Here is an 11,871-nt window from a genome sequence, read left to right as displayed (position 1 = left end):
TACTGGCCGCGCATGCTCTCTAGTAACACACTCAGAATGAGTGACAGGTTCTAAGCATGCGTGGCCGGTAGGAGTACTGCTGCAAAAAATCTCCGATCAAAGGCGCAGGGGCGCACCGACACCTAAAGTGGAGCAACCACAGGGACATCTCTCGAAGAAGAAGGGTGCCTTCACTACCTTTCTGAAAATCTATCCAAATTTGGTTGAGTTATAAGTGTAATAAAAATAATCTTTTTTAAAAAAAATCACTGCTCTGACACTGTCAGCAGAAGTTTGTAAGATTTCATCTAAGAGCCTTCTACAGTTACCAGTTACTCCATTAGCTCAAGTGGTAAATGTCTTTACAATGGATCTAAAGTTCACAAGCCTGCTGATAACCCATGGGGAACAATATGTTCCACATCATGGAATTTCTATTTTATCAGTTTGCCGGGGTCCTGTAAAGAAGTTCAGAGTTTATGATCCTGCATTTAAAGGAACTGTCTTGAATGGCCCAAAAGAGCGCATTTTTCAATCAAGTTAGCTCCGTTAAGCTAGTTTTTAACAAAACAGAAACGCTCTCTGAAGACTGGTTAAGATGCAGGCCAACACATCTGAAGCCACAAGAGCTCTTCTTGCAGCTGCTGTAATTAAATACAAATATATATTTATTTTAAAATGTATCTAGAAGGCTTTTGATAGGTGTTAAAAGCTGGCCTGCAGAATGATTAGCCCCTCCCTCGTCTCTGTTCTGAAGAGCAAAAAGAGCATTCGGGGTACGGAAAAGGGTCATTGTGTCCCCCTGAAGCTGTGAAGAAGGAAAAATTAAAAGCCCTTTCAACTGTGGGTACAGGTAGAACTGAAGAAAACGAGGAGGGGAATAAAGGGTAACCTTTGGTTAGAGTACAATCAAATGAAGAGATTTTTGGTGTACATACTTTAAAAAAAACAAAACCCTCACACTTTACGTTAAGCCTGTTCCATTGTACTTGCCAAAGGAAAGAAGAGAAACCTCACACATTGCCTCTAGAGATTTCTCCTCAGGAAATCCTCATGTCTCATACTTCTTGAGTTTTGCTGGTGCTGCTGATGCAGTCCTGAGTTGTCCATCAGGTGACATTTACAGGCATTTTTCCATGCCTGACAGCAACAGGGAGCCACAAAAGATTTCAGAGAAGTAAACCTCTGTGTGAGATTTCTCCTTTTCCCTGTTGGCTGTGTAGCATTTCTCAGTTTAGCTAATTATATCAACGCTCGGATACAAACTCACCAAAATAGCTGGAGCCCTGCAGAGAAATCACTGGCTTCTTTAAATGATCCAAGCAAGGGAGGAAGAGGATAAAAAAAAGCACTGTTGTGCCACCTCCCACTGATAATGGTCACTGCAAGACAGTGAGACAATGTTGCTCTATCCAACTAATGTTGCTAATTAGGGTGTGGCTTCCAGAGAGTTCAATGGGATGAGAGGCTACCCAGGGAGGTTAATTCCATGAAGTAGCTGCACTACCTCAAGCCAATTGTTAGCATAACAAAGGGCTCTATTTATTGCCCAAAGGGTAGAGCAGTTCTTACCATAATTATCAGACAAAGATGCAGGATTTAAGATTTTACATAATCAAAAGGTACTCTCCCAAAAGGAGCTCTCCTCACATAATCAATGGATTAAGTATTGTTTATTCTGCTGTAAGTAAACAATGAGGTACTGGCAGCTCTGAGGCTTTGCATAAACAAGCAGCACTCAGGAAGACAAAGTCCTGTGTCTCTTTCTTTCATTTTGAACAGCTAACCCTCTGATTTAAAGCTGGGAAGGGTAAAGGCCCACCCTGTAAATTACAGTGTCTCTCATGCTGACCCAGAGGCTACAAACCACTGGGCAGTGTTCCCTTTCCTAATTCTTACAAGCAAAAGTGTATGAGAGAGGCTCTGTTTACACAAGAACCTTTCTGAAAAATGACCTGCTGTTGCTAACACCAGTGCAGCGCTAAATCTACATGATATGCTCATTAAAAACCACTAGCAACATTTTTCTTGTACAGTGGTTTATGCCTCTGCATCCACTAGGAGAGCTACACTGGTGACCTAGCTGGTGGGCAAAGGCTAGTGCACTCGGCTTCACAGCATTTGTATGTGTGTGAAGGACAGAATAGTCTTACAACAATAAACACAAACTCTGAAAAATCAGACAATGTGGGATATGTTAAAAATAAACAAAACGTAGTCTACTATTGGGAAATTTCCCAGATCCCAATAATCGATGGCCAGTCACTGACGCAGGTGCCTCAGTACAGACCCCATGTATATGCAAGGAAGCCATGATTTAGACTGGTAAAGTATCACTGGGTTTCAGGCAGGGTACACCATATTTGTCTTTGTCTAGACTAGGAGAAGTATGCATTGCTGCAGCTACACTAGTGGCAGAACCTTGACAGCCTCAAGGATTTTTGCTTTTAACTTAAGACGACAAATAAAAGCGGGTATCTTTTGCATCCCTACACTGCAGTGACAGAACAACCAGCTGCCGTGGCTATCACATCCATGCCCTTTCCCCTTGTTTTTGTTTTTTTAAATTAAAAATCTCTAATTTGATTAAAACCTAATACTTCACAGGGGACAAGTCTGCTATACTGGGCCAGCCCAGGGCAAACAATGCCCTGAGGCTTGTCTAGACTAGGATGAAAGATGGGTTTTAAAAACATGTTAGCTTGCCGCATTTCAAGGTTAGCTGGCCAAGGTGAGCCATAAGCACTAGCATTTTAGAAAGTGTTAAAACATTTTACAAATACCCCTTTTATCCTTCTGTGGATAAGCTCTCAACGAGCAACCTCACTCCAGCACATTCCCACAGAGCTTGCTCTCCATGTCTCATAGCTAAGGAAACTTCAGTCCTGCCCAGGAAGCACAACTGCACTAGCGTGAGGAGTATAAACAGGACCAGCGTGAGTCACTACTGCCAGGCTACAAGGAGAGCCTATCCCCGCCGCATGGCAGCAGATTACACTGCTCTCAAGGTAGGGGGCTAGCTATGCTGCTACCTTCTATCCATTCTCTGGAGCAACAGAATCCATCTTGCTCAGCTTAACTAAGTACAGGCTCATGAAGACATCATGGATCCATAAAAGCTCTATAACTGAGCCATCAATGACATGCTGACCATACTGACATGCTCAGTTACCTGCTCAATAAGTGCATTCTGTGGAGTGATTATCTCAGCCCTCCTTAGGCAGGCGGAGGAGGGGAATATACAGAATACTGGCAGAAGCATCATTTGCTATTTTGTACTATGTATAATTAAAATATACTGGACTTATTTATTAGTAAACCCTGTTTAAAGAATTAATACTGTTTTGCTGGATTAAATTTAGAAAAAAGCACTTCGCCCTTTCCCCCACTAAGGACTACAAATACTTGTGATTCCTTTTAAGCTTCTTTTATATATTTTGACAGAGTAATATCATGATAGTATGACTATGGATAATATCTGATGTGATTTTAAGTTTATTTGCAATACAATCTATCTGATCTAACAAAAAGTTTCACTCCAACCCTGCCTCGCACCATCCAGTAGAAAAACAAATCCTCAGAAATAGAAATCTTTTCAGAAGGGTAAAGAGTCAAATCAACAAAGGTGTTCAAATACTATGTACATGAGATGCTCTTCAAATATAAACTTAAGATGCAGCCATTTCTCATGAGTTTGATTTACTGATGTTCCTAAAGGGGGGATATTTGATTTCTAAGTATTTAAACCAGGCTTGAAATCTGTGTTATTTATGTCCTCATGCATTTGGATTTACCTTTTTCTGTTACAAAAAAACAGGAAATGTCACAGCAATCACTTAGACAAAAAATTAAACCTTCTTAACCAAATGAAATGACAACAAAAAAAATTGTCTAACTGTAAATTTTTCTTCCTTTAACCACTATTTGATACTTCACATTTCAAAAGGTAAAGGAAAAAAAGTCTACATTTTTGGTAAGGTTGCTTCTTATACATGGGAATTCCCCTGCTCGTATTCAATCTAATTTAAAACAAAAATCATTTCTTCATGACTGGCTACTATAACCATCCTCTCCATCCCATCCTTCTTTCCTCCACCCGTAAAAAAGGGGAGTCAGTTAGTAATTAACACTTATAACAGGTTTTCAAAACACTCTGTACATAGAGCTGGTCGAAATTTTACAAATTTCAAGTTGTTTTTCCATCAAAAATTTGATTTTTGACAGCTTCCTCCTTCCCTCCCCCCCACCAATTCATGATTTTTTCCAAACAACACTGAATTAAGCATCACAGCATCCCTGTGAAATAATCTGTACTACTCCTCATTTACAGAGGGGGACCTGGGGCAGAAGGGTTAAGCAACATGTTCGAAACCACAAATGGAGTCCGTTAACAGTGTAAAAGGTGAAATGGAACCTCCCACACCCTCCTCTGTTGACAGAGAGCATGTCCAAGCCTATTTCTTACCTCAGTGAGGTATCTGGATGGGTCTCCATATGGGTCTCCAGCCCATACTTGCATACAAACTCTTTGAAACACACTGGACAACGATAAACTTCCTCCTCAGCCTTCTTCTCCACTTCACTGGACTGAGCCACCTCGACAACCTTCAGAGAGATGAAAACACCCGTCTCAAGGACTACACTCAGTGAGCCAAACATGCAATCCAGACAGAGTCTTTCTGTCACAATGTACTAGCCCGTGACTTTGCTACAGGCTACTGAAAACGACTCACTCCAGAGAGACACAGAGTGCTGCTGGATCAATAAGATACATTAGCTAAATGTTGACTAGTCCTTTAGAAGGTACGGCTGCATCACCCCAGATAATCATCTCTTATGAAAACTAAACAAATTTATAAACAACTTTAACAGAGAAGAAAATGCGCATGTGAGGTGTTCAACTCTGCTGACCATTTAACTAGCATCATTACCCCTCCCCCATCACAGGCTGTCAGTCTAGGTTGTTTATGCCAATGAATCACTGCCAGCCTCTGACTCAAGTGATCCAGAGAAGAGCAGTAAAATTGTTCATGTTTTCTACAGACATCTAATTACAGGAAAAAAAGAATGCACCGAAGCAAGCGATGTCTACACTGAGTTACTGCTAGCCTAAAGAAGGCATAAAGGGCCACTGTCAAGTTAAATTTGGCATCAAATGTATGTTTTGTATAAACCAGCTGTTATGAAACTAAAGCCCAATAGAAATATTGTATTAAAAAAATGCCAATAGCAACTTATTTTTTTGAAATAAAATGAGTATTTCCTTGCAGCGTTTGAAGCGTAAACACTGCAGCAGCATGCTAGTATGGGAGAACCTCAATGTGAAATGGACTACAAACCAACTATAAATTTTCCAGAGAAAAAATTTAAACTGTTGTCAAGATTGAAAGTAAATAATATTAGTGATTTGAGCTTTAAAAGCCTTCCAAGACTGTTAGGTTTATCAAAAAAATAACAATCCTCCAGCCATCAGACTGAGTTTCAGCCTAAATGGGTAATTTATTCTCCATCTAATTCTCATTGTCCAAATTGAAATGCAAAAAGGAAAAAAAATCTTAAATAGTGAAATGTAAAAGAGATGTTGAAATTCTTTCAATTTGAATAATCTAAGATGTTAACACAGGTAAGAACACCTGTGTTTTAAAAATATATATGATTTTAACTTAACAGTGTTTTCTGGATAGGTTCTTTCATGCACTATTAGTAAATATCAGATGCGAGAGGTTAGGAAATCAAAATGGGGAAAATGGTGGTCAGGAAGAGATTCTGCAACATGCATTGTAAAGAACCTTTTTTGCTGGAGTTCGTTCCTCTCTGTCTGTCTCAGGCTCATGACTAAGTTTCCTCTTACAGGACAATCGTCTGCGCTTCAGAGGAGATGGGGGAGTAGTACTTGCAGTGCTGTTTGGATCCTTCTCGTGAATCTTCATGTGTCTAAGTAGGAGAGGGAGGAAGACAGCCTTTCAGCACCCAGATCAGGATTCTGAAATTCAGTATAGTTTTAATACAAATACCATTCCAAATATTTGACTTCAAGTAATAAACACAACTCCCATAAACTTGATCGCGCTTTTCAAGTAACACATAATGTAGGGCCTGATCCTACAAATGCTTACTACCGAGTGCACAAGCAGTCTCATTAGTAAGTGTCTGCAAGATGGGGCCCTTAAAATTCATTCATGCTAGATGGGAAGAACCCTTCTTTCCCATGTCAGAACGTACATCAGCTGAAAATGGAAATCACATGGCTTAAGGAAGCATTACAAAACTTGTGAACATGTCCTATACATTTATGAAAATATGAAGTCCCCACAATTTGATTTTTAGAGGTTAAAATTTATAAAACAAGGTCAATCTTATTCTATGTATCTTGCAACTCTGCTAACTGTACCAGGCATGCTTATAAACCTCCATATCACCAAAAAAAAAATTGTAATATACTCATGTTTCACAGAAACCAGCAGGAGTGGTCTGTATTTTACTGAAAAGGATTGGTTTATAAAAAGCACAGATGCATTTTAAAGTTGGAAATCATCATGCACTTATAGACACTAATTTATAAAATGCAGAGTTCGGTTCCTCCAATGAAAGTTAAATAGATTTTTCAGGTTAACCAAGGCCTTTATTATATAACACTTGGGAGGAAATGCAGGTCATTAACTCATGTCACGCTGACCAAAACACTTGAGCAATCTGTGCCTCAGTTTCCCCATCTGTAATATGGAAATCATGGTCATCCACCTTTACAAGGTGCTGAGAGACCCTTGGATGAAAAAGAGTAAGCATCATTATATCATAGAGGATATTATAAATAAGTAAAAAGCCGACTGAACAAACCCAGGGATGTTCAGTTACAGGAAATATTGTACCACTTATAAAAGTGTTTCTTTTAACAACAAATAGTTTTGGCTTACACTGTACTAAACCTTTTATTTATGCATGAGCTTTTGGGGAAAAACTTCAAAAAGCATCTAACTGACTTTGGCGCCTAGGACTCATTTAACATTTATAGCAACTTAGGCTCCTAAATCGCTGGGTATATTTGGAAATTTTACTCCTACCGGTTTAGTCACTGTTTCCAGACACAATACTAAAAGGCAATTGGTCCTGGTCTACACTAGTAATTAAGACTGGAATTTTCCAGTGGGATTTGGGCACCTCGCTCCCTTATTGCACCATTTAACTTTATTATGCACAAATTGTGTTCAATTGTGACCAAGTTTACGATCTTCTAGACAAACCTTATATCTTCCTGCAACTGGCTGGCTGAAAACACAATCAACTATTTTGAAGGCTCCCTACATGTGAATCACCTAACATTTTAAATTAATGTTACTTTTAGATGCCAGGTGCATGACATATGAAGATAACATAATGAATCAAACTGACCCCTGCTGCAACTCCATTAAAGCCAAATGGGATGAGTCTGACCCAACATGTTTTACATATGTTTATATCCTCTTCACAACATCTGAACCTTGAAAACACACACACACACACACACACGGCCTTGACTATGGTTTTGCTTAGAGTGGTGTAACACCAGGAGTAACTCCATGTTTAGTCAATAGGATTACATTGATGTAAAAGAGGTGCATGATCAAAAGTGATCCTGCAAGGTGCTGACAGCTTTGAATTCCCAATGAAATCAAGGAGACGACACTCTTCACGGGATCTGATCCCCCCAGGTCAAGATTATGGCTTCTTCTTTGCACCCACACAGGGGATGTAAGGTGCTCCTTTGCTTTGCCCCCCTCCATCAGCTACAATACAGGAAAGAGGGAAGAGGAAGCAGCTACACAGGGGGGCAAAGAGTGAGCAGAACCTTGACTCTGTACAGCCTCCTTCCCCACAAACTGTGCTCGCCAGCAGTCTGGGAAAGGAATCTGTATGAGGTAAGATAAATAACAGACTCCACTGGAGCATGGGGAAGTAAACCCAAGGACCCAAATTGTACCTCAGACAGCAAAACAACTATGCGCTGCCCCTTCTTTAGGGCATGCAATGACCCCCCAACTGAGTACATAAATGTTCTATTCCTAGCTCATATTTATGCCAAATATGTGAAACAGCTTCTCCAGATTTGCACAGTCTAGTAAATTCAATCACTCTTTTCATTATTCTAGATCAGCTTGTTAAAAAAAATGGAGATAACAGAGTCTACAGGCAAAAGGCCTAGGTGCACCGAGGCCAGTCAGATCTCTCCCAGCCGAGTTTCTCCATTTTATTTTTTTATTTTTTTGGCATTGCTCTAGTTCCCTGCTCCAACCAAGCCAACCCAAGGGCTTTCTACAGATGATAAATCTATAGGATAAAGAACAGTCAGTTATGTTCATATAGAAGCACAGAAGTGGAACTGAACCATTTGTTCATTATTTTATGCAATAGTTGAAGATGAGCTTGGAAAAAGGAACGGGGGAAGTGAGTATTTTAGTATTCAATTCATTGGCAAGGCTAAGGCTGGAAGAGGTATGGGTCTTTTTTTTTTTTTTTTTTTAAAGGTAGACTTGCCTATTAACTGGAAAACTAAAAGTGAGATACAGTTATTTGTATTACTTACACACATATATTAGGCCAGCATATTTAACATTTTAGCAGCATGACTGACGCATAGCTAACATTATTTGGCCTGTGCGTTTTCAGAGAGTCAGTATAAGCAAGAAATTAAACACACACACACACCCACACCCACTCCACTGCCCAGGAAAAATTCTATATTATAAAAGAAAATATGAGAAACCCCGGCTTAAAGATTCTATTCTATCCCTGATACGTGTGCATAATTCCCACTAGTAGCTACACATGCAAAATATTCCTTAGGGCCAGATTCTCTTCTCATGTTATTTTTACACCTGTTTAGCTTCAATGGAACAATTTTTGGTTTACAGTAGTGCAAGTGAGAGGAAAATCAGTTCCAACAGCAAAAAATGTTATGGTCCGTTCTTGTTTTAATTCTGCATGTTTGAAGCGAAACAGTCCTAAACTACTGAGCCATAAACAGGAAGGATCCCGACTGCACCTTTGACTTTTACTGCACAGGTCAAGCGTCAGAGACCCTGATAGCTCTCTGGGTGGAATCATTTAAAAAAAACAAAGAAGCAGGTTCCAAGTTCTCAAATAAATTCACAATCTGCCCCTACAGTACAAGGAGCACATTTATTCTTTGACAGGTTAAACAGGTTTCACTGCATTGAATCGAGGGTGGAGAGAAAGAGGATTACTAGAACAACCACCCAAGATAAGCAGGAAGAGAAAGCAGACCAGTACAAAGGACAGACGCAATCTTCATCATCTCCTTTACCTTGCAGCAGGGACATGACATAGTTCAGTCTGCCTTCAGAAAACACGATCAACTGACTTATGCTGAACTGTAACATATTGCACCCACCACCTTTTATTTTATTTCTTTTTAAAATATAGTCCCTGCACTATGCCATATCTGCATCCTTGAGGGCTATGGTGGCATAACTACTTGCAGGGGAGATGCAGACTACAGTGACGGAAGGAGTTTTTTCATTGCTGTAGAAACACCATGTCCCCAGGCAAGGAGAGCTAAGTCAATGGAAGGTTTCTTCTGTTTCTCTAGCTGCGTCTACACCAGGAGTTAGGTCAGCATAGCTACTGCACTGGAGTGTGGATTTTTCACAACCCTTAGTGCCTAAGCTATGTTGACTTAAATTTCAGTGTAGACCAGGCCTAAAAAGAGCTTCTTAACTCTGAAAACAGACTAATATTTATCTTGCTGTATCCTCCTTTAAAAGTGTACGAAGCAGCTCTAAACTGGCCTCTTTTACGGGTAGATATTGCAGCAAAAACTGAGGGCTAGACATAGATGTTGGAACCGGGGTGCTGGGGTACTACTGCACACCCTGGCTTGAAGTGGGTTCAGTCATATACAGGATTTACAGTTTGGTTCAATGGTTCTCAGCATCCCCACTATACAAATTGTTCCAGCGCCCCTGGGGCCAGATTCTCAGCTGGGGGTATTGCTTTATTGATGTCAATGGAGCTAAGTGAATTTATACCAACCGTGGATCTGGCCCAGACATGCACAAGAGAAATATGATACTTCACATAGGCACTCTCAAAACTATATTTTAGGTAGCTAGCCTGAGTATGTGCATGCACACACATACACTTGGGAGTTGCATAGGGTGGAACAAGAGGGTGTAACTAGGCCTAATGGGATGAAATTAAGGAAGTGAAAATTTAAACAGACTAGCAGGAAAAACTTCCAAGCACTGAGAGTTATCAGTCTACGAAATAATCTACTATGGGAAGTGATGGAAGCCTCATTACTTGGAATTTTTAAAATGAAACCAGACAAAACACCAGAAGAGGTACTTGTAGGAAATAATCCTGCACGGGAAGGGGAATGGACTTGATGATCTTAAAAAGGTCTGTTTCATCTCTATCTTGAAAGCTTTAAGAAATGCTATGCAAAAAATGCAGATATCTTGCTCCACCAAGTTTTTTCAGCAAGTTTGAGTGCAAGAATTCCTCTCCCTTTTCCCTCCCAAAATTCCACAGGTGAGTCAAGAATATCTGAGATAATGCCACAATCTTATTAGTTAACCCTCTAGCAACATAGGTGTTTTTCAACCATTTTAGTGCATTTTACCCCCTACTCTCTATCGGTGTTAGCTTCTCCCCCAAGCTTGGTCCCTTACCCTGCATCCCCCATTTTCAGGCAACTGAACTCTGGTGATCACATGGTTAACATTCAGACCAAGATGATGTGGCACAAAAAAGCTGCTTTTTGTTCTCTATCTTCAGCTCTACTTTGATCCAAAATATATGGTTTCAGGAGAGTAACATGTGAGTAATCCAGCACTGCTACTATTGAAGAAAGAGTGAAAAAAGTGAATCTCTCTAGTTTTGCTATTTGTTGTTGTTGTCGTCGTTTTTCTCTCTGCTGGGATGACATTGGCTGCGTATGTCATAGAGGCAACTCCTGAGAAAAGCTTGCACCAGTGGTTTCTAGAGGTCATGATCTGACCTCCAGAAAGGGTACTGCCTAAAGTTTCAGGGAGAAGTGTAGAAAATGCAGAGGTTGTGTGTGTTCAAAAGGTAAGCTCTCTGAAGATTTTAATACCCCCACAAGAGCCAGGAACATCCTCTGAAGAGTATGGGGGGTGTGATGGAATAAAAAGGTATTGACTGGAGCCGTGGCAGTGTTTTACTATTGCCAGTGTAGACTAGTCCTTAGTGGGGATGTGAGACTCCCCAAGGCCATGGAGAAGGCAGCTTAAATTTCTGTTGCCATGTGGAAAAGACCTAGTGCAGGTCTGGCAGGGTTTGGCACCTGGCGTCTTGGATGTAACTGAACTCAAGGCTGTGGGTCAAAGCCCAAGAAAAATCAATAAAAGCCCACATCCTGCAAACAAAAGGGGAAGGAGAATCCCATTCCCTCAAAAGCACAAACTGTGCAAAATAACAGAATGATGTAATAAAATCATTTAATAAAATCTACGAAATAAAGAATAAATCAGCGACGAGTTTAGCAAGCCGGATGGCTAGCTAAATGGACACCACAATGCTCCGTCTCAAGCTGGAAATGGCTGAGATGGAACTGCAATGATGATGGGTCCACCCCTCCTGATACACCTTTGTGTCTATGGCACAGCTGTCGACTCCCGGACACAGCTGACAAAAATCACTAGTCAAGAATGCACAGGTGCGCACACATCCTCATGAGGAGCACCCATAGGGACATTGCTTGAAGAAGAACAGCAAATCCACAGAAAAGCCAGGAGACACTCTCAGGCCTGGTCTACACTACGCGTTTAAATCGATTTAAAGAGCGTTAAATCGATTTAACGCTGTACCCGTCCACACTACAACGCCCTTTATATCGATATAAAGGGCTCTTTAAATCGATTTCTGTACTCC

The 11,871-nt window shown here is 40.5% G+C and overlaps 1 protein-coding gene across 2 annotated transcripts in view; it reads right to left on the bottom strand.

Moving 5' to 3' along the window:
• Positions 1-11,871, bottom strand: part of RREB1 (ras responsive element binding protein 1) — a 96,854-nt gene that overhangs the window by 57,033 nt on the left and 27,950 nt on the right. For both annotated transcript variants that reach the window (XM_032789327.1, XM_032789328.1), the window contains exons 5-6: positions 5,769-5,913; positions 4,445-4,584 (exon numbers count right to left, since the gene is read on the bottom strand). In XM_032789327.1, coding sequence (XP_032645218.1) covers positions 4,445-4,584; positions 5,769-5,913 — 285 coding nt within the window. The remainder of the gene's footprint in view (positions 1-4,444; positions 4,585-5,768; positions 5,914-11,871) is intronic.

This window comes from Chelonoidis abingdonii, chromosome 2, assembly GCF_003597395.2.
Source record: "Chelonoidis abingdonii isolate Lonesome George chromosome 2, CheloAbing_2.0, whole genome shotgun sequence".
Classification (NCBI taxonomy): domain Eukaryota; kingdom Metazoa; phylum Chordata; order Testudines; family Testudinidae; genus Chelonoidis; species Chelonoidis abingdonii.
The sequence above is the reverse complement of the archived record's forward strand: the minus strand, read 5'-3'. Positions and strand labels throughout refer to the sequence as shown.